A 22,430-nucleotide genomic window follows, 5' to 3' on the forward strand; every position below is an offset into this window, starting at 1 on the left:
CTCTGAGAAACCTAATGCTTAAATGAAGAAATGGAATCTTCAAATTTCTTCCAGAAACACCATTTGCATCCACCTGTTCTTTTAAAAACTAGTGAGTTTTGCATCATCATACTTATCTCAAGGCTAATATTTAAAATGAAAATTGACATCTATATGTTTATGTATGTATATTGTAAATGTGTACTATTTTTCTACTTCTGGATGGTATTGCCAAAATTAGTTTGTAAATGAGCCCTATTTAATTGGCTTAAAGAAAAGTAAGTACTTATCAAATTAAGTATTCTAAATGCTCCAAAATATACAAACTTAATTCAGATGTTTTTCAAATTTGTGTGATCTAGAGTAAATATTTAGTAAATAAAAGCTAGTTTAAGTTTGTTAGTTTAGTTAAAATATATATGTATTCAGAGTTACCAGCTTTACTATAATGCAGAGAAGTACAACTTTTATTCTACCTGGGCTTACTAGTCAAAGAAGTTTGTGATCTCTGTTACAAAATTTGTCAGCAAGGAAGGCACTTAAGATTTGGTTTGAAGTTTAAATCTTGAGAAACTGTCCTGACTGACCTAAGCACAGTTGTTGTGAACGAATATGGATTGGTCATGGTCTGTGTTTCTCACTGGGCAGAAGCTTTTCCCTATTGATAAGCAACTGTCTTTTTTGTAGCAAAGACATTTTAGTTGAAGACATCATCCCTACATGGGATTTTTTTTCCCCATAGTGATCTCAGAACTCACTTTACTGGTCAGGCAATCCAGGAACACTGCAGAGTCGTTTCTAAGCTACATAGAGGCTGCATTGCCCACATCATCCTCAGGACTAGTCTTCAGGACTAGTAGCAGTGACTCGTGTGGCATCATTAAAACCCAATTAGGAACATTTTGTGAGTTTTAGAAACTTCACTGGACCAAGGTACTGTCACTGGTCCAAAAAATCTAAGGTTGTTCTTCCTTAACTTTTGAAAAACATAAGCTTGTTCCCTGCAAAATAGCGCCCTGCAGGACCTTGCATCTGCCTCCGTCCCCATACTCTGATCATCACATTGCACATGGGACCTACAAAACATTGCTAGTTACCTGTTCTCTACTTCCAGAAACATCTCTCAAAAGTTTAAGAAGCCTGTGCTGAACAAGAATACATCCTGACATCTGATTCCCCTCACGACCTACTTTCTGGAGAATACCACTCCTGAAAAAGTCATAAACTTAAAGGACTCCCTCTTCCTGTGTTGGAAAGACCTTTCCTGGTACTGCTCACCAATTCCTGTGCAGCTAAACTTGAAGGCATCTGTGTCTAATTTAAGGAGCCACAAGACCTAAAGGGACTAGGAAAGCCATCGGTGATCTCACACTCAGAATCTTCGAACAGCCAGAGCAGGCAGCGCTGGATGTGGACAGCTACCCCACACACTTAACCAGGCCTGTAGAGCATGAAAGCTTGATTTCTGGCACTGTTCTCCTTTGCTATGAAATCACAAGGAGGGAAATGGACTCTTCTACTTTTCTCTTTTTTGCTCCTATTTGCCATTTCCCCTTGGTCCTTGATCTTGTATGTATATGTAATACCTTTATCTGCATCTCCCGGGTGACTGCCAAGGGTAGTAACCTTCCAGGCCACTGGATTTGCCACCTAAAACTCCATATCTCCTGTGATTGTAGGATACCCTGGTCCTTCATGTAACTGGTTTTTCTTCTGTCCCTAATGCCACCATAAACAATACCCTAATTCCCGTCGGTGTCAGCTACAGTGTGTACTTCTGCTGCCAGCCTCCCTGTGCGTCCTTTTTCCCTTTCTCTGATTATAATTATACTTTCTCAGTTAGACAAAAATACCTAAGCACACCGTAGTACACTTGTGACTCCCAAGTTCTTACGATTATCTAACTCATACCTGCCCCAATGATGAAAAAACCTTACCAGCAGCATCAACCTTTGCAAGGAATTTTAGGCTAAGAGGTTTAGGCTAAGAGGTTACTTCCCAGGTACACTAAAACTCTAAGCTATTCCTAGGCTGGCACATAAATGGACAATGTGCTTAGGTTATATACTATACCCCTAACTGTCCACAACCTGTCCACAGCAAACTGAGATACCTCACTAGTCAACTCTGCTGAATTTATATCAAGTTAAGATAGAACTTACCAGGAGCACTCAGGATTCACTTCCTTTGGCAGATCCCTACTTGTTTGGTGAGGAGTACAAAATGAGGCTATGATCACAAAACCCTTTAACCCTTGGAAACATCGCCGACTCTACATTAAAGTCTCAGCTGCCCAAACAAAATCTCCAAGACTCTGGCTAAAGTTGCCCTTGAGAACAGGACAGCCCTTGATTACCTCCTCCCTGAACAAGCAGGTGTCTGTAGTCGGCACCACTTGTACTTGGGTACACTTTTGGGAAACTCAAGATTCAATTACATAAAATTCAAGGTCAAGCACAATCTGACTCATCTTGTAATTTTGATTTACTTAGCTGGTTACCAGTGGGATTGGGCTCATGGGTTTTCTCTCCTATTTGTCACTTTGTTTTGACTTTTAAAGTACCCAGTTGTTGTCTTTGTAAAAATAACAACATGATAGATTAATGCTTGCCCAGTGTTTCATACTGACACCTCACACCTGTACCCTTGATCCTCCACTTCGATCCACTACAGGAAGTTGCTCAAATGTGGTCTTTTAGTTGCTAACAACCCCGAAAACTTATCTCACCCTGAAGGAAGATGCCTAGTCATGGCATGGTGGAGAGAAATAAACAAAATGGGTAGAGTCCATGCAGAAGAAATACCCAGTGATAAACTGAGTGATCAACACCCCATAACAGGGACTTGATCCAAAAGTAGAAATGTAGACCCAGATTAAAATGGAGTTATTTATGTCAGGGACAAGAGGGAGATGGTCAACCCAGGCTTATACATGAAATAACCTTATCTTACAGGAATTTATAGCTCTTCTCAATTCCCCAGCCACCAAGCCTGTCCATCCCCAAGTCTGGACTTCCTTGTTCCCGACTCTACCCAGTACTTTGGTACTTTGATCCAAATACACCATTTGTAGACATTTCTTGTTGTTCCAGTGGTTCCAGTGATGCCCGTGAAATCCACTTGCCATTCCCTCTTCCACAGGACTAGACACCTGTGGGTGACCCTTCTCTGCTCCAGGGGACATATACTGCATCTTACAGCATCTTTGGTCAAGGGGGAAAAAAAAAACAGAAGGAAAACACCACCTAGATAACATGGTTGATCAGTGATACTTCCTGCAAAAGCTCTTGATCAAGAGGAGAAATGTGGAAGGATTTCAACCTAAAGTGGAACTGGAGGATATTAATTGGAAATTCCACCCAGTGTCCTCAGAAAAGCAGAACTTAAGAACTAGGAGACCAATTTCCTGCCTGATTAATAGAAGACCAACACTTATCTCCCAACAAGTGAACATCCACCAAGAATCTCTGTCCATCCTCAAGCCAGTGAATTTACTGTTTAGACTCTGGCTGGACCCTCCTTGCCCACTTTTCATTCTTGCCCATAAATACAGCCCACCCCAAACCCTCAATGGGCTCACCTGTAGCTTGCTATATCATGCATTTCCAGAATCGCAACTCCTCTGCTATTGCTGAATAAAAATCAGTTTCTGTCCATTTGAGCTTACTTCAGTTTACCTCTTACACAAATGAACAGCCATTATGGGAGTGTTCCAATTAGACCATAGCATTGATTTAAGTTATGCACTTGAAAGTAAGGGTTCCCCAATCAAACAAAATGGGATACCTATTTTAATTGTCATGCAAATCATCTAAAAGGCTTCAAGATTACAAAATAGCTTCACTGAAAGATTCACTGCACAAGACTAATACAAGTTAAAGACACAGAGGTACTTAAAAGACAATAGGACTGGCATGACTCTTACCATACTCCTCTACCCTCCTCCACCTGAGTGCTCAGTCTAATTTCCAAGTTGCCTTTCCAGTCTGTGGCCACACCGCCCTGCAGGCAACCGATCTCATCTGAACTGCCTTTCCACTCTAAAGAGACTGTAAGACCTGAACAAAAGTCTCAAGTCTGTGGCCTTACAGATGCCCCCAAATGGGCCCCTCCCAAGGTTGATGGGACTCTAAGGGATTTTGCAGTAAACTGCTACCAGTTACTCCCTTAAAACAACTGGGGAAAACAAAAGTCAGTGGAAAAATTTGCCAAATTCTGGGAGATAGCAGGGTTGCACTCTCTACTTTAAACGCTACTCTCTCTGGAGCCTGCAGTGTGTGGAGTCTGCAGAGTGGGTCCTGGGAAAACGGGCAGAAGCTGGCAAAGGGTGAGAATTCCTCCCAGAGTCGGCACTCCCAGGTGTCTGTAGCGCCAGGTCTATCAGTCAACATGGTTTATGGCACACTGAAAAATTTACTGTGAGGGAGAACATACTTCTAAAAATTAAGAAATATAATAATTACAAGTTTGCCAGCCACAGAATGTTAGTGTAACAAACAGTTCACAATTACATCTTAGTTTTCACTAGGAATTAAGGATTCTAAGGGTTAGACTTCTAGTCCAAGCATTCTAGAAACTTTATGAAATTCCTAGAAATATGATATGTTCTGGTATCATCAATCATAATTCCAGTTAGTATTGGAAGATGTACATCACAGAAATAATCACATTCCCCTGTCAGTTTCATCACAGTGAACTCTGGCCCCATCTTTAGCAGTGGGCACCCCAGGCACTCCCGACTGCTGACACCACTGTCAGGTCACGAGGTGTCAAACTGTGGTGCGTATTTCACAATGAGCAAGGCTCACCTGACCTCTGGTTCTGTGCAAGAGCTGGAGGCCTCACAATCAAGTGACTGGGGAAAACGTCGCTGACATCAGAGTAGACTGCTTCCCCCCACAATGTCAGATCAAGAACATTTCTTTCCATTCCTCCTTCCCTCTCTATTTTTCCCCTAATTCTTACACTAGGATTCTTTATGACTCCTTTGTCCACCTCTTTTGCTTTCCCTGGCCTGGGAAGATAATGCCGTTGTTCCCATATCTCTCCAGCCATTGCAAAGGGTCGTCATCTAACCTCCAAGTAACTGCTGGTTTGCTATAATGGTGGTGATTCTCTAGTTCTGCTGGTCCCAAACTTCTCCCTGAGTTTCAATCCCTCTGATCCTTGGGGCACACTCAGCCTCCTCTTTTGTGTCAGGGTCCCTAGCCCAGGAGATCCATCTCCCTTTCTCTGGTTAACAACACAGACTCAGGAAACTCTGTATCCATCCAGGCTCCGTGTCCAAAGACAGGGACGCAAGGCAAGGCTACCAGGATAAAACCACCTGTGCAGTCTCCAGACCCTTAAGGTTCACTGGCCTGCACGGTTACCATCTTTTAAGCCCTGTCCCACAGGCTGCTGTGACCAACACCACTTCTGCACCTGGACTGACACTTAGGGGATGTTGAGACTCAGCTGCATAAGATCACGGAAGAAGCCAGTGAGCTCCAGAGCAGCAGCTGGGAGTAGAGCTAACGCCTTACATGGTGATCGCATCTCTCCGCTAGGCTGACAGTCTGATCAAAGAGTGGAAATGGTTCAAAACAAGACAATGGGCTCAAAATGGAACTGCCTGCTCCCAGACAGAGACTTAACTACAGTCTGGGCTCTCCCAGAAGTGGCATCTGAAACCTGCAGGGGCAGCCCCAGTGCACGACCTGCCTGAGAGACCCCTGCCGGCCCCGAAGGGAAGTCGCTCTGCAGTGACCAAGCCGCTTGTTCACCCAGAGTGGCTTCTTTGTTCCAGCTGCCTCTGCCTGTAAAGTTTACTCGCTCCGCTCCTCAGAGCCCCTTTCTCTCCGCTAGACTGAATGCTGTCTGATTCACGAATCAGTGAATGAAGCCAATAAAATCTTTAAATTTACTCAGCTTTCATTTAACACCATTCCTTAAAGGCAAAGCCCCTGTTTTCCTAATCCTTCACCTGCCAACTCAGGGGACCTGTAGTTAAAACTGTTCCGTGTCTCTCTCCTAATGTGTTCAGACTGAAGTCCAGCTCTCTCTCTCTATAGCAAAACGAGACTCTTTGCTGTTCCCCAGACACCCTGCTTGTTTCTGCACCTGTGTTTTGCCCTTGGAATGGCCTCTCAGCTGCCTCCTTTCTAAGCCAACCCCCCACCCAGCCTCTGAATCAGGCAGCATCTACAAGAAGCCAGAAGTCCTTTCCCCTCAGATTCCTTTCAGCACTTTGTTCAAAGTCTCCAAGTACTTCATGCATAAGTGCTGCAAGTTTCTTATTCCTCCTGTATACAAAATCCTGATAGGTTTACCAATTGGTGATTTGAACTTGAGCCCTTAGGACTCTGGTCTCTAGCATGGTTCCTAAAATATAGTGAGGGTTCAATTTGTTTGAAACTCTATTCACTTCTGAATACTATCCTTATCTTTTTAGTTAACCGTTGAAACACTACTTAATTTCAATGTCTCATCTTCCAGTCCAATTCTGCTGGTCCCCGAGGACAGGACCTGGACCCGGTGTTGCTGTTCTTATGCCCACTACAGCAGTACATTCAATGCACCCAGGGACCTTGTTAAAGTGCAGATTCAAATTTAGTAGGCCCAGAAGTGTAGCTTTCTAACCAGCTCCCAGATGATGATGCTCTTGTATCTTGTAGGGACCACATTTTGGAAAGCAGGACCCTGCAGCATTTGGGAGAGTAAAAACACTGGACAGGTGGGAGAGTGACACCTGTCACTCAAAAATGCTGGAAGGAAATCATGGAGATTTTCCGATGGTCCTGGATCAACTCTGCCTGACTGTGGTGCTTTGGAACATAAACTGCACGATGCTTTTCTCCTCGTGGATGGGTTACTAAATGAGTAAAAGTATCTACCAAGTATTTGCACATATGTAGAGCTTGGGGAGACCTAAAATACACTCTGGGGTCTTTTCTGGGAAGTAGCATAAGAATCTCTAACGTCTGATGTAAAAACATACACATAAACATATAGTTCCACATGTATCCAGAAATCAGACATAAAAACAATGGCTTCCACACCATGCAGATGTTTCCTTCTGGAAATTATGATATGGGCAAGGGCAACACATATGCAACACATCTGAGATCACAGACTCATAAGCAGTGAAGGGGGAAGAGCTGTAAGAACAAAACATTCCCTTACGATACCTCTACTCATCAGTACTTTGGTGAGTTGGAGACTCAGACCCGTCCATAATGGGCGAGTGTTCTGTTGCTTCTCTGAACAAAGGAAAGCAGAAGGAGGAAGAGAAGAGAGGTCACGTTAAAGAGAGGAACCGACACAGACATGATTTGCAGCTCATCGAAACACTGGAGAGACCAGTTGAATACACCCCCGAGTGTTAGTGACTAGTAAGTCATGCAGGACTTTCAACCCCGTGAGGGAGTCAAAAGACCTCTCTAGTTTGTTAGGAAGGCAGCTTTGGCGCTTTCTGCCCATTTCTCATTTTCTAGTCCCATCACAGAGAATAGTTGTTAATGATCATTCAACTCAATCTGATAAAAGTTTTAGTACAAGGACCAAAATATCTTTTTGTTTCACATTTCTTGAGTCTTCACTAGCTCTGTGTGGTGAGACACAGGCAGGGTTAAGATCAGGTCAAGTGTGTAGGCATGTGAAGGGGACTTATACATTTCCAAGCCTGCTGTCAGGTAAATAAATCTGTTTGGATCCTGTGAGACTGCGCATGATCCAGAAAATCTGGAGGATCCAGAGAAAGAGCCGGGAATCTGAAGTCCCTTATTCAGATGAAATGGCTTACCACTGGAGGGGCCACAGATAACAGAAGATTGGTTGTTTTTTTATGAATTGATCTTGGTGAGACTCGGGCACTAGGCCTAGCAGCAGCTGCCAGACCACACAAGCTAGAGCTGGGGTGTGGATGGTGTGTAACAGGGTGTTTGCATGGTCTGCAGTAAGGACAGAAGGGAAGTTGCTGCCCCAAAACCAGACCCAGAAGTGGGAGTGGACATAAGAACACTGTCAAACTGGAGTGGGCATCAGAATACTCTGGAGGGTTTGCTAAAACACCAACCGCCAGGCCCCACCCCCAGACTTTTTGACTCAGTAGGCCATGGATGAGCCTGAAAACCTGCACTTCTAACAAGATCCCCCATGATGCTCATGCTGCTGGTCTGGGGACTGCACTTGAAGAACCACCGGCCTGGTGGAAAGAGGACTCTGGGGTCACAGAGTGCTGGGCTGACGTTCCAGCTCCATCCAGCCCATAACTTTGGGTAAGGCACTTACTTTCTGTTAGCCTTGTCTATAAAACTAAAAGATCAGCTACTTCCTGAGCGAGGTTGCAGTGAGGATTATGTGAGCTCATATACATTAGAAGAAGCTTCCAGCATTTGAGTACAAAGCAAGCACTTAATAAACATTAGCTCCACTATCTTCTGTCAAATATGAAGGCCCCATAAAGCCTGGTTTAAAATCACTACAGATAAATTTGCAGGAACAAAAAATGTCTGCCAAGCACGAGAGTCAGAAATGCAATCAGTGGAACCAATTCTGGTCCTGTTGTTTTCTAATGATTCAACTCACAGGGTTTTCAGACTTTTTCAGACATCCCCACTGATGCTCCAGCAAATGAGAAACTCACTAGATCTGGATGAAGGGACCCTGGACTCCCAGCAGGCATTGGGAGTACATAACCACTTAGAGGTGATGTCTTAGGAGCAACAGAAGAGGCGGGAACCGAGCGGAAAGCAGGCTCCGTGCACCCGCAGACTCTGCAGCAGACCCGCACAGCCTAAGTGCCCTCGAGACCCTGGTGTCCGTGTACACTGCAAGCTATAAAAGGGGCTGTGTCTTGGTTTTGGTATCTTGCTGTGGGCCACGTAAAGGTCTCAAGGTATTTGATCCCTCTCGTGCATTGATTAAGCAGTTGGCCAGGACAGAGACAGGACTTGAGCCTTTTTTCTTAATATGCATTCTGATACCAAACAGCGGCACCCTGAGGAGCAGGTCAGACATGGGACCGGGCGGGCACGGGGTGCTTACCCCGGTCTCTCTCCCCTCCCTCCTTCATGCCTGGCATCAGGAAGTTGTCCTGGTAGAACCAGAACCCAACTCACATGCCACCTGGAATTCTGACCAAGGTGGCGCAGTTGGACTGGCGGTACCACCTCCCCCACGTTCCTGGGGCCACTGCCCACGTTACAAGACAGTAGAGAGAATTCTCCATCTAAAGGGACAGATGGAAAGAAGAGGAGTAGAAGGGGCAGTCCGTGAGGCTTCTTTGGAAAGGAAGGAAGAAGTTTCCAGGAATGAAGAAGACTCGTCATTCTTTTACCGATAAACCCTCTGTTACCAGGATCTCATACTCATTACACTCTTCCTAACTGACAAGGAAGGCTGAGGATCATTCTAGAACCTGGGAGAGGATGAAAGGTCTGACAGGACTCACCCAGTCTGCCAGGTTAGGATGTGGTGGGGACTGCTTGGGGGGGTTGCTCCAATTTCACTCGAAGGCGTTGAGCTTCTCTGGCTTTGAGGTAAGGCAGCTGTACGTAGGCGATGCAGAAAGACAGGGGTCAGACACCGGTCAGGTGAAGGGGCTTCTTTCCCGAGATGCTGGGTATGACCCTGTAGCAGGGCTACACAGCGGAAGCATGCACCTCCCCCACATTCACCCAGTCACATCTCCCCAACCACGTGGCAGCTGCACCCCGAGTTCAGCTAACCTGGGAGCCTAAGTCCCTGCTTTGCCACTGGGAAGCGGCCGCAAGGACTGCAGTAGCCTCCACGGGAGCACAGAACCTGCCGCCCCCACAGGCCCTGAGGGAGTCCTGGGCAGGGCTAATGCGGGAGCGCCTGTTTCCCTGGACAATAGGGCATTTGTAGGTGTGGCCCCAGTGGCAAAACTGTGCCTTTGTCTCGAACAGAAAGGTTCTCAGCTTGCCCTCTGCCGTTTCAGACTTGCAGTCTACCCCTTTGGACTTTTCAAGGGGACTGGGGCTTTTAATAGCTCACCCAAATGTGACTACTGGGAGTTTATTGACAAAGGCAGAATTTTTCTAGTTGGGAAAATTTAATAGGAAGTAATACCTCCTTAAATGCATATCCTTTGCTTTCTTGGGAGTGGAATCTTTTTCATCAGGAAATCTCAGATAATACTTCTTAAAGTTTTTAGTCTAAAGCATGTTCCAAAAGATTATAACTAAATCTCTTTAAATAAAGCAAATCTACTACACAAGTGCTAAGATTTTAATGGAACCTGAACACCCCTGGCCCTCTCTCTGTCAGAGTGCTGCTGCTTCTAACAGGGTTGCAGAGGCCCGAGGCCCTAACATGGCATGAACGGCATCCATTCATTCACCCTCATCACGCACTGGGAGGTCGACAGCAGGTCTCACTGGGCTTATTGTACAGATGAAGGAGGACTGTGGAGATGGTTGTAGGACCGTGAGGAGAGACCGTGGTTCTCTCCTGATTGAACAAATCTTTCCATGATCATCTCTAGAACTTGTCATCTGATGGAGGCACCATGTAAAGGAGCCAACGGGATATGGGGATGGAATGCATTAGCCCTGCACACAGGGCAGCCAGCCGGTCCTCCTTTGCCCTGCTCTCTCCGGGCCCCCAGAATCTCTTTCAGGTCCCCAAACATGACCCCCATTTTCTGTCTTTACAATCACCCCTTTCCCCCACCGTCACCCTCTTTCCAGGCAGAAGTCAAATCCTGACTTGCAGGTCCTTCCATCTGCTGCTGATTCTCATTTAATTCTACTTTTTAAATCATTTTTGTGTCAAAATCGTTCCCGTTTCTTTTACCACTGTCAGCAAGAGGCAGATCCCCTCTCCTAATGAGCCCTGAGCCTGTGAATGAGTGAGTCTCTGCAGGTGCCTGGAGCCCTGCCAGCCCCTGGGGTCTGCTGAACAAGCGTTGTTACCACCATGGTCGTCTCGGAGAGGAGTGGGAAGAGAGAGTGACTTCCTAGGACAGAGCATGGTTCCTGCCCTTGGCTCTAAGCATTACCTAATTCTGCACTGCTCAGTGCTCTGAGAACAGGAATGAGGTGAACCCTGAATTTGGTTGTGAAAATCTGAAAGCGCTTTCCAGAAACGGACTGTGGTTCTGTCATGACACCAGAGTAAGGGCATTGCGAGGAAGCAGTGATCCCCATGGTCACAGCGAAGTCCAGTGCCGCGCTCCGCGCTCCAGTCCTTGGCCCACCCCACCTGGGGACACACCAGCCCGATGGAGAAGCCAAGGGTCAGAGCAAGCCTTCCTCCGCAAGGTGCCACCCAGGTCTCTACCTTACTAATGGCTCACTCTCCACCAGGGTGAAGGTGTGTTTTGCTGGATAAAGCCAGAGACACCACTTCAACTAACCTGGATTTCTGCCCTTACCTAGAGAAGTGGCTGCAGGATAGTTCTCACCCCACTGAGAAAGCTGAAAGGGGAGCAAGTTGGCCCAGCCCACTGGTGCTGACCTGCCCTCTCTGGGGTCTTTGTCACTCTTAGCAAAACCAGGCTCAGCACAAGAGGTGGTGAAAGGGGGAGAGCTGAAAAACCTCCAGTCTCACACATCCCACCGACAGCTAGGTTTTAGAACTAACAACTTGATTCTTCCTCACTGCAGGCTCTGAGAAAATCTCCAAGCCCTTGAGACGAGTCAGTAATCCACACCTAGGCTGAGCACGTGAGTGTGCAAAGCCATGCCCACTCCATCCCACTCACCTGATGTGGCCTTGCACATCTGGGGCATCCGGGTGACTCTGCTGTGGGCCAGGAAGGTGCTCTGGGAGGAGGTGCTGTACTGGGAGCCACTGTCGGAGGAGGTGGAGCTGGTGTGCGACAGGCGGCTGTGCTCCTTGTGGGAGGCAGTGGAGCGCTGGTACCACTGGCGCAGCTCATCTGATACAGCTGTGCGCCCTGTGCCCTTGTCATGGATGCCCTCGCGGCCCATCGACGGAGTCCCCAGAATCTGTGAGCGTGATGGAGTCAGACGTCCCGCGTCGCCCTCTTCGCTGGTTCTCCAGCTCTCCCGGAAGAGGCCACCGGCTGTGTAGGAGTTGGAGGTCTTGAACTGCGCTTTGACGCTGTAGTGACCCTCCTGATCGCTCTCCAGGCTGCGCACGACCACGGGTGTGGCGCCCCCCTCAATGTACAGCGGGTACTCCTTGATCCGGTACTGCGAGCTGGGCTGGCTCTGGCTGTGCAGGTAGACCCCAGGTGCGCCCCCGCCGCCACCCCTCGCCGCTAGGTTGGGCATGCTGCCCGAGTTCGCTGCGCCCAGCGCGCCCGCTGCCCGCTGTCTCTGTCGCTGCCGTGCGCGCGCCTTGGATGGTGAGTCCTCCGCCAATGTGGAGTAGTTGGCGTTCATCTGCGCTGGGTAGTAGTGCTCCGAGCTCGAGTGACTGGTGCAAGATGAGCAGTCGTCCATGGGGTCCGAGCCATTGCTGCTACGAGTCCGTGGGGTGTAGAAGTCAGGGCTCCCTGTGTCGTTTTCCGAGCCCAGGAGCTTGCCCTGGGACTCCAGGCTGGAGCTCCGCTGCCGAAAGTGCAGGGCAAGGCTGTGCAGGCGCGTTGGGCTGAGGTCCACGGACCTGCAGGGAGAGGCTGGTGGGTCTGGGGGGCCAGGGGAGGGGTTGCGGACTCTGCAATCAGAGGATTCAGAAAAGAGTCTCCAGCAAATGCTCAGCTGGGAAACAGACAAAAGCTGTGCTGCTCTGGGAATCCGGGGGCTTTGCATTGTTCCCAGGTGAAGAGGACAAGGGAGAGCAAGGCTGATCCCTGGAGTCAAGGCGAGCCTCGGCTGTGATTTTCGGTTCCCAGTGGGAGGTGGGACTGAAGACAGCGCCCACATAAGGGTTTCCCCTGAAAAAAGTGTGCCAATAGCCAGGGCTTTTTATTTTTTTAATTTTTTTAACGTGGAAAGGGATTCTATAGATACAAAGAGAACCAAGGAACCGAGAAAATGACTACTCTAGCATGATGGAATACCTAGTACGCAGATGAAATGCCCAGTTCTGTAGGTCAAAATGGGTCCATATGGTTCAGCCAAATACTATTTACAAGCCCACATAAACAGATTTCCATTCCCACAAAGACTTTACAAGGGAAGGCTGATGGAACATGGAAAATGCCCAATGAAAAACTTACCATGCTGCCCCTTTGTTTATAATCAGTTCTGTTTCTCTGAGCCCACACTGTGAATAGCCATCAGCAATGCAGACAGTGCCAGGGCCACATGTGAACTTCAGGGTGGCCCTGCTGGCCAAGTCCACAAACAGGAGTTCCAGCTCTGACTGTCACCCAGGGGAGAGTCTGAAGTACCCACCATGTGGCCCTCTGGTCCACCCTGCTACATCAGTCTGTCCCAGCCACACTGGCCTCCTGGAAACATGCCCAGTTCAGGCCAGTGTCCAGGGCTACGACCTTGCTGTTCCCCAGGATGTCCTCACAGCCTGCTCCCCACCTATTCAGGTCTCTGCTCCAAGTTCACCTCATGCTTCTCCAAAGCTTCTATTTAAAAAATGATCTCTCCTTTCATTCTGTAGCCCCTTGCCCTGTTGTTCATTTTTCTTCTTAGTTCTTATCACTGCTTGACATGTATTTACTGTGACTCCTGACTAAAATGTGAGTCTGATGAGAACAGGGGCATGGTCTGTTTTTTCACAGCCTCATCCCCTAGGATAATGCCTGCTACACAGAGGCACTTTACACATACACGTTGCATGAATGAATGGCAGCGTGATAGAATGAATGAGGCAATCTTGCTTGGAGCACTCCATCTTATTTACCATGGTTCACTATGCTCAGAAGATCACACCCTCTGTCCTTTGAGGTGTGGTCCCTAAGGACTCAGTTTTTGATAAAATGGAAGGGTGGCTTTGGTGTTGCCTCTTCATTTTTAGAAAATGAAGGTGTGGTGCACTGGAGGCTCACTTTCACCTTTCATTTTGTTCTTTTATGAATTTATATGTTGAGACATGAAAAATCCAGGATAAATTAGGCCCCAGTAGAAAGCCACACAAGGGCTGTCCGGTAAAGACCACCCCATCGGAGCGAGGTCTGGTTCCCAGCACGCTCCCCTGCTAATTGGTCTGGCCTCGCCTGCCTTCATGTCACTCAGGCCCCTGCCACGCTCACTGTCTGATGCCTGGTGCCCACGGGCATGCTGCCAGCATTCCGTTTTAAATTCTGCTTCGTTTTAAGAACAAACTACCTCACTAGTTCTAGTTCACCCATTACTTGAGCTATTTGGGGCCAGAGATGCCAGGTAGGGCGAGGGTATGGCCTATAGGAGGGAGTGGCCTGAAGGCTGGATGGACTCACCTCGTGGAATGAACGTAGTGGGGACTCCGGACACGCAGGTCTGGTGTGGAGGGCATGCTGGACTGTGAGTTCCAGTGAGGGAGGCTGCGGATGGGGCTGTTCTGGAGGGAGCTGCTTCCCCCTCCTGCTTCGGCACAGCTCCCTGTGCTGGGAAAACGCTTGTGGCTGCTGCAAACCAGAGGAGGCCATGCTGATGGTCACCACCAGACAGCGCCACCTGTGCCCAGGGAGCTGACTAGCCTCCAGGCATCAATCTGGGTGTGGGGTAAGCTCGCCCAGGACTCCCAGCCCCCCCGCCCCCTCAGATCCCCAGTCTGCTTTCCAGCCTTTCCTCCAGAAGAGGGAAGAGGACGCTGTCCCTGAACCCTGGGCAACGTGAGACTAAGACCCTTGTCAGCCTTGGCTGGAACAGGAGCACGACTACTCTATGAAGCCAAAGTCCTGAACCGCAGTTTCTGTTTCCCAGAGACAAATATTTACCTGTCTGAGCACCCACTAGGAGTTTAAATGATGTGATTAAAGGAAATGAGAAAACCAGAGAAGCTAACCAAAAATGCCTTCCCAAAACCCCCTCTCCAAGCTCAGCCGAGTAATGAGCTGATAATGCACGGCTAAGATTACAGTTGTTTGGCTCCAGAATTCTGTTGGCTGACGGCTTAAGGTTCTGAACCGCTTGGGGATTCCTACGAAGTCGGCTCTTACTTGCCATTTCGGAACAGTGCTGCCCAGGACTTCCTAATTAATTGCAGTATAATTTAACAATACATTAAAGCCATCTGCCAACACATTGATTGTGAGCCAAGAACCCCAGTTTCCCTTTGAATGACAAGTCCGCACCTGGACAGGGTCAGCAGCCCTGGGGAAAGGCGCATGAGGCTGCCCCGGGTTCCTTCCAGTGGGAGGGAGCTGCTCGGGACAGAGCTTGGATGCCTGCAGTGCCTCATCTGGCCTCCCCGACCCCGCTCACCTGGAATGGCCGTGGGAGGAGCGTTTCTTGACCTTCTCATAAGGCTCATCTAACGAGGACTCACTCCACATTTTGGGCTTTATGGGTGACTTGTCATAGTCGTTGCGGTGATAGTGCATCTGTCTGAGTCCCTCCAGGGACTGGGGAGGAGGGGGCCTGTTATGCGATGGTGGCCGAGGAGGGAGTCCCTTGTGAGGAGACTGTAAGGGGGACAGTGTGCTGATGACCTGAGAGTCTTCTGCACAAAGATGGAAAGAGAGGAACTGAGCAAGGGTCATCCTTCTGGCCGACCTAAGACAGGCCCCACCACCTCTGCCCCAACATCAACACCTGCGTGCACTCGTGAGGCACCAAAGACGCTTTCCCAGTTTTCAAGACAAGTCAGTCCAGAACAAACCAAACCTGAACTCTGAGCAATGTTAAATGGGGACAGGAGGTTTAAACCTGATAAGCTACAAATGGAGGAAGCCTGATTTTCATTAAATACCATAGACGAATGATTGCTTTATACCAAACGGCAAAATGCCATTATTGTAAGTATTCTTTTAATAGACAGGAAGTGTCTAATTTGCATGGGGGGGTGGTTTCAGCTCCATGAGGGTTTTCTCTAGTCTGTTAACTGCAATATCCTTAGTGTCTACAATGATTACTGGCAAATAGTAGGTGCTCAATAAATATTAGAAAAAAATGAATAAAAGCACATCTGTTGAGTGTAATTATCTACTGGTGGCTCTAGGTACCTACTCTGCTTTTTTCAGAACTCACTCTGTACATTGTTTTGAACGTGTTCCTCTACAAGAGTTTCATTTCAGAACTGCCTTGGGTTCTGTGGGAAGGAGACAGGCTCCAGCTAGCGCAGAGGAGGGGCATGCCCTCCCTTCAGTGGAGCAGCGCTCTCACACATCAGTGGGCTCTCGGACTTTGGGAGGAAGTGAATTCAGTCAGTCAAGGAAGGAGCTGTGCTCCAGGGGGGATTTCAGCAGTGGCCTGGCAGAGAGGAGGAGGAAAGAAGAGGCCAGGAGCACGTCCAGCTGGCAGAGCAGCTGGTAAGGAGGAGCAGAGGGAGGGAGAGAGGAGCTCTGATCAAGTGCAAGTCAACAGACCTACTGGGAGCACTGAGATAAGTAAGGTGCCCCCTCCCCCACCCCCGACAGGGAACCTTCAATGCCAGCTCAGGCCTCAGGATTGGGCCTGAATGCCACAGGAGTGTGAGGCATGGATGCGTCAGGCTGAAATTCCTGTTTAGTCGTCTGGCAGGGTTCGCACATGGGCAGGGCCTGCAGGGAGGGGTTAAGGAAGAGATCCAGTGCTGAGAGCCCAGGGCAGGGCAGCACTAAGCAGAGAGCAGCAGGGAAAATTCAGCGTCCTTATGAATGCAGAGGTGGGAGTTTGAGGGGAATGACATCCAGAAGGAAACCTCAAACCCCAATAACCATTCCCGTGATCCTCAGTCCATTTCCAACTAATGTTCTTTTCACAGCCTACTTCCCAGTCCCCCAAGACCTGGGCACGTGCTGTGCTTCCACTGCTCCTGCACCTCGCAAATCAGTAGAGGAAAGAGCCTCTGGAGGGAGCAAGCCTGCAAGGGGCGTGGGGTGCCAGTGAGGCAGCACTGCCCCCAGGCATTCTGAGGGGACGGGACATGTGGAGGAAACTAATGATACATGAATCATTGGAATTAGTCAACACTGATATATACGTAACTCCCCCAACACCTCCATTATAAAAGGTCTCATGAAATTGTTCTCATGCCCTCCCGTGGAGAGGCTGGACTCCACAGAGGCCAAAACCAGAGCTGGATCTCTGATACTCCAACCTCCCTGCTCCGCTGAAGCCCCGCTTCCTCCCACCCACGTAACGAAGCTGACAATAAAAACATTACGGTCAGATTGCTAATAGCAGAGCCCAGACAGCTGGGTAGATAACCCACCATCCTTTCCCCACATCAGTAGCAATTATTATTATTATTATTGCAATTATCCTCATTCCTCCCACTAGGTCAGACCTTTTCATGTTTTCTGTCTCAATAGGCACTTACCGCTGCCCACCTGAGGTTTCCCTATGGGGCAAAAAAAATTAACTGCCACTTAACATATTTCCATTTCATTAACGTTCTGGCCTCTCAAGTTTGGGGTTAAATCCATAGGAATGGGCTCACAGACAGGTCTGTGTTTGGAAGGCATCCCCCCATGTGCGGTGGTATGCTGGGGGCCGGGCTGGGGGCTGCACTGGGGGCCGGGCAAGGGCCCTCCCGTTCTGCCCGCTCCCTGCAGGCTCTCCTAGCAGGCTTCAGTCTTTAATTTGTGATCCAAACCACTGTCTGCTTCTTTCCTTCAGAAATTATGAACATTCAAAAGAAAACTCTGTACGGTGCTCAGATTTCTTTGATTAGTTAAAAATGTGGTTCTGGCAGCTAATAAGGTAAAGGACCACTCACTGAATTTCACCTTCAATGTGACCCCTGAGCCACAGGAAATGCTAAAATTCCAACAGACATGGTTTACGTGGTTTACGTGGCGCCCACCCACTCCCCCCTCCCAAGTTGAGGACTCTCAGGAAGCGAGAGAATCGCAGGGAAGCCTGCTGCCACATTGGCCCGGCTCTGGCCTTCACACGGGCCTGTCCCAGACCACACACAGCTTGCTCCCCATTTAACCTGTGCCCCTCATTCTCAAGCAGGAAACGGACAACCTACCATCTTCTAGAACGAGGGCATCTGAGAGAGAACTGTCTTCACTGGCAATATTTCCATCTGAGAAGACAAAAAGTAAAGGTCTGAGGGTTTATCACACCGCTTCGACTAAAAATCACGTGTTTAGCACTGTCCCATGTCCTTCTCTTTCCAATAGAAAGAACCCATGACATACAGTCAAAATGCTAGCGGGCATTTCTTTTGATAGCCCCTGTGCTGGGTTACCAGCTCATTCCCCAGCTCTGACACTGCAGTGTGCTCCTGTTTGTGTTCTTCTTTGAGCTCTTTGTGCTCTTGTTTGATAGGGCACTGCAGTACAGTGTAGCTTAACATCCATAATACAGGCCACACCGCCTGGCTGGGCCACCCCGGCCCAGCCCAGTGCCCGCACGTTCTGACTGAACCGAAGGAGGTGAACTGCTGTGCACTGTACAGACGGGGAACTAGGTGAGGAACTCGGCCTCGCTCACAGGGCAATAAATGGCTCCTAAACGGACTTGAGTCATTAGTAGAGAAAACAAGCTGCTAAATACAGCTTCTGTCTCTCCAAAGCTTCGTTTCATAGACACCCTTCAATTAACTGTGAAAACATGCCAAAGAGGGGACAGCAAGATGATCCTCCCCCTTGAACAGCTGGGGAAACCGAGGCACATCTAGGGAGCTGGTTTGCCTGGGATTGTTCCGTTCTCTTGGCAACATCAACAAAAAGTCCCAGGTCTTCACATAGCAACTCCAGTGTTCTACATGTTGAAATAAAAACCACGCTAAGGAACTAAAAGGAATCTTAATTACTTTCTCTAATTCAAGTGGGCCCATGTGATGAAAACATTATTTGAAAGAGGGAGCAAAATAGAGAGGCTATATTCTTGAGGGGTTAAAAAATGATGACTGCAGGCCCGGCTGGGTCCCGTCACGAGTTTGTACAACATGGAGACAGACGGTCAGCAGCCCTAACAGAGCAGCGTTCCTGGGACGGATGCCCGGAAACCCGGGCTCTCTGGCTGCCCAGTGAGAGGCCCATCCCTGCAGCGCCCCCCAGACTGGGCTCTGAGGGCCAGCCTGGCCATTCCCCTGGAGCCAGGACTGGCATGTGCCCACAGGGGGGCAGAGGGGAAGGACTGTGGCCTGCAGCTCTGCGAGGAAGTGGGGGAGTGACAAAGCGCCGGTCACGGGCAACAGGGCAAGACGGGGAATGACGGCCGTTCCTCACTGACTAAAGCAAAAGGATCTTTTACGGCCTCTCCTTTTATAAACCCAGGGATTCACTTCATCCGTGTTGCGCGATGGACTGCGAACACCTAGGAGACACAGCCTTGGCTTTGGCACCTCGGAGGCCAGTACATTGTTGTTTCCCCAGCGTGCCCACATTTTTAGGTTACAGATTTTATATATATATAATTTGGTAAAATACACATAAAATTTACCGTTTTAACTATTTCTTCTGTGCAGTTCCGTGGCGTTAAGCGCACTCACACTGCTGTGTGACCATGACCACCATCCATCTGAGAACTCTTCCGTCTTCCCTGACGGAAACTCTGACCCCATTCAACGCTAAGCCCCCACCCTGACCTGGGCCCTTTCTACTCTCTGTCTTCCTGGAGCAAAAGTGTTTGAAACATGCAAAAATAATAAAAGAATACTTAACATACATATTTCAAAGAATTTTCTTATTTAGGACAAAAGGGTTTTAACATGTGGGGCACCTGATGGTTGTTGGTGGATTTTGGGGGTCCTTCTCGGGTTTGCCAAATATAATCTCCCAACCCCTGCTGGCCCTGGTTCAGGGCTCTAGGCAGTCAGGCTGGGCAGCCCAGGCCTCCCCAGCTCCAGCTTTGGAAGCGGAGCCCCTGACACAGAGCAGCACAGAGGGCTGGCAGGGGTGCCAGCCTGCAGTGTAGCCAAGCTCCCTGTATGTCCTCTCAGATCGGGGAAGGCCGATCAGGTGTCTGAAGTGTCAGAGGCTGGGCTGCCAGACTCAGCTGAACTGGCCCAGTTACCTGGGCTTAGCTCTTGGGAAGGCTGGGAGGAACGCCCAGCTCATGGCTGCAGGCTGTCGCAGGGAGACAATAAATCGTGATAATGATAGTTTGATTGGCATAACCCTTTCATCTATGAATTTGAGTGCACTTTATTACTCTCATCTCACCTCAGGGCTTACTGTCTTCATTTTATGGATGGAAAAATGAAGTCCCAGGGTCCTTAAGCAGCTTTACTTAGGACACTGGGAGCTGGGCTCTGAGCCACTCACAGGACTGGCGCCCGTTCCCAGGGGCAGGGGGTGCAGCCCGCTTGGGGAGAGGGGTCAGCACTGACCGTCGATGATGAGCGAGGCCCTCTGGGTGGGTTTCTTCCCAGACTTGATGCGGTTCTCATTGATTGCATTCTCAATCTCCTGCAGCTTCTTCAGTGCATTCAGATAAGAGGTTTTCCTTTGTTTCTTCAGTTTTTTGCTGACATTGGGGTCACTGGCAAGGCGGCGGGCAGCCTCCGTAATCTGGGATTGAATGGCAAACTCTCGTTCCAGGCGTTCCAGCTCAGCTTCCTGTGGGAGGGAGAGCCAGGGTTCACACTGAGGGGAGGCAGGCCTGGGGGACCCCTGTCCTTTTTGCCCCTGCCAGTCCCAAAGCAAGCCAGCCTTCCTTACTCCTGGGGGACATGGGTACTAGGAACCCAGCAGTCCCAGTGCCGAACCCCGGCCCTGCCTGAACCCACAGTGGCCCTGATCCTTCTGTCTCTGGCAGCCAGTGCCCTGGGCACAGGCACTTTGAGACTCTTGGAGACCACGACGGTCTGCACACGGGCACCAGCACTGAGAAGCAGAGTTGCCCGTTCTGAGGGTCTTGGAATTGTCGGCTTCATTTCCACCGTCTCCAGCAAGATTCACAAAGAGCAAACCTTTGTGGAAATTCGGACCCATTCGGCTGGTATTTCCTTTCGATTCTGGGCACAGGATGCAGCACTGTTTTCAGAGCAGCTCTCTGCCCTGCTCTCCTGTGGGCTGCTACCAGAGAGCACAGATGTGCCCTTCTCTGCCACCCTCCCACACTCCCGTCTCTTGTGCTTTGAGCCCTTCACGTTGGGTTATCTCTACTTGCCCACGTCTCTTTGGGAGCCCTTTCTGCACTCTCCAGTGTCCCTCTCACACTGGCTACTCATAACAGCTCTGCCCAAGCTGGGAGGCATGGATGGCAGGTGGTGGTGGGACCAGTGTCATCCACTCCTAGGACTGAGTCTGGGCATGCTACTTCCTCTCCTTGTGTACCTCCCTTCTACCTCTACTCCCTATTCTGGCCAGGAGGAGGAGATGGATGGATTTTCCCTCAGACAGGGCTTTGATCCTGGGAGAAATAAAGCTGTGTCAGAAAATGACCTGTGGACCCAGAGAACGAAACCCAGGACAGTGCGTTTGCTGCCCCCTCTCTGCCACTCATCAGCAGCTTCTTCAAAGCTGACCCACAAGCCTGGGAGACCACACCTGCATCCTGAGGTGACCCACAGGGATGCCAAGATTGGACAGAAACTCGTCTAGCTACCTAGGAGCACAATGCCAGGTTTGCCAGGATCAACAGATCTTCCTAGTTAGTGGCTGAACAAAACACTCCAGCCTCAGGGCACCACACAACTGGGCTGAGGCCTCCATCCAGCACAAAACTCTTAGTCTGATTGCATTCTGAGTGATTCGAGCCTGAAGGGAGCACAGACCAGGAGTGAGAAAGAAAGGTGAAGGTTAAAGAGAATGACCTAGACAATAAAGAACGTTCAGATCTTTCCAAAGCCAGTGCACCCATTCCCTGGGAGGGAGAAGACCCTCGGGATGGACTCCAGCCTGGGACCAGGAATGAGTGTGCCTCCACCTGGCAGCTGTGCTGTCCGCCAGCCCTGGTTCCAGTCCCTGCCCCAAAGTTTTGTGGACACTGAGGACAAACTCTCGCTACTTAAACTGAGACAAGCAAACACTGGCAGCCCTGTCTCACAGATGGCCGCCTGCTGTGTGAATGGGCAGCCAAGTGCATTTGCAGGAGAAACAGGGAGCTCTTCCCTCCCAGAGCAGCTGCAGCAGTCCTTCCTTTGAGTAATTTTGGAACAACACATGCAAAGAAAGGTGAGGGAGACGGGGATGCAGATGGGATGCACAGGGAATTAAAGGCATCTTTGCTGACAAATGTGAAAGAGCAGCTGGTGAGAAGGTGTCAGGGGAGGGGACTGTAGGAAGGACAATGGGGTGGGCATCAAGGAACACCCACTAAGGTGGGCTATCCTCATGAAAGCTGAGTGAGTGCCTGGGGTCTGCTCGGCACAGGGGACAGGAAGTTCCTTGGGCAGATCTGGCAACAGATTTGAGAAATACTTGACCAGATGGTCTTCGAAATCCCTCCCTCCCTCACCCCAGTTGTGACCCTGATATAATCCTGCCTCTGCCCCACAGCACTGCACCTGTCCTATAATATCCCCTCTCCACTCCAAGCCACTCCTGTTTACGG

The 22,430-nt window shown here is 49.3% G+C and overlaps 1 protein-coding gene across 12 annotated transcripts in view; it reads right to left on the minus strand.

The window, feature by feature from the left end:
• Positions 1–22,430, minus strand: part of FRMD4A (FERM domain containing 4A) — a 584,868-nt gene that overhangs the window by 6,676 nt on the left and 555,762 nt on the right. For 7 of the 12 annotated variants that reach the window (XM_036023926.1, XM_036023890.1, XM_036023920.1 and 4 more), the window contains 6 exons: positions 20,263–20,491; positions 17,953–18,009; positions 15,258–15,495; positions 14,291–14,458; positions 11,690–12,609; positions 9,413–9,509 (listed from right to left, as the gene is read on the minus strand). In XM_036023926.1, coding sequence (XP_035879819.1) covers positions 9,413–9,509; positions 11,690–12,609; positions 14,291–14,458; positions 15,258–15,495; positions 17,953–18,009; positions 20,263–20,491 — 1,709 coding nt within the window. Of the gene's footprint in view, positions 1–7,148; positions 7,221–9,412; positions 9,510–11,689; positions 12,610–14,290; positions 14,459–15,257; positions 15,496–17,952; positions 18,010–20,262; positions 20,492–22,430 lie in introns of all 12 variants that reach the window. The other 5 variants (XM_036023909.1, XM_028505600.2, XM_036023900.1 and 2 more) reach the window with 3 other exon arrangements.

The sequence above is a fragment of the Phyllostomus discolor genome, chromosome 1, assembly GCF_004126475.2.
Source record: "Phyllostomus discolor isolate MPI-MPIP mPhyDis1 chromosome 1, mPhyDis1.pri.v3, whole genome shotgun sequence".
NCBI classification, from domain to species: Eukaryota; Metazoa; Chordata; class Mammalia; order Chiroptera; family Phyllostomidae; genus Phyllostomus; species Phyllostomus discolor.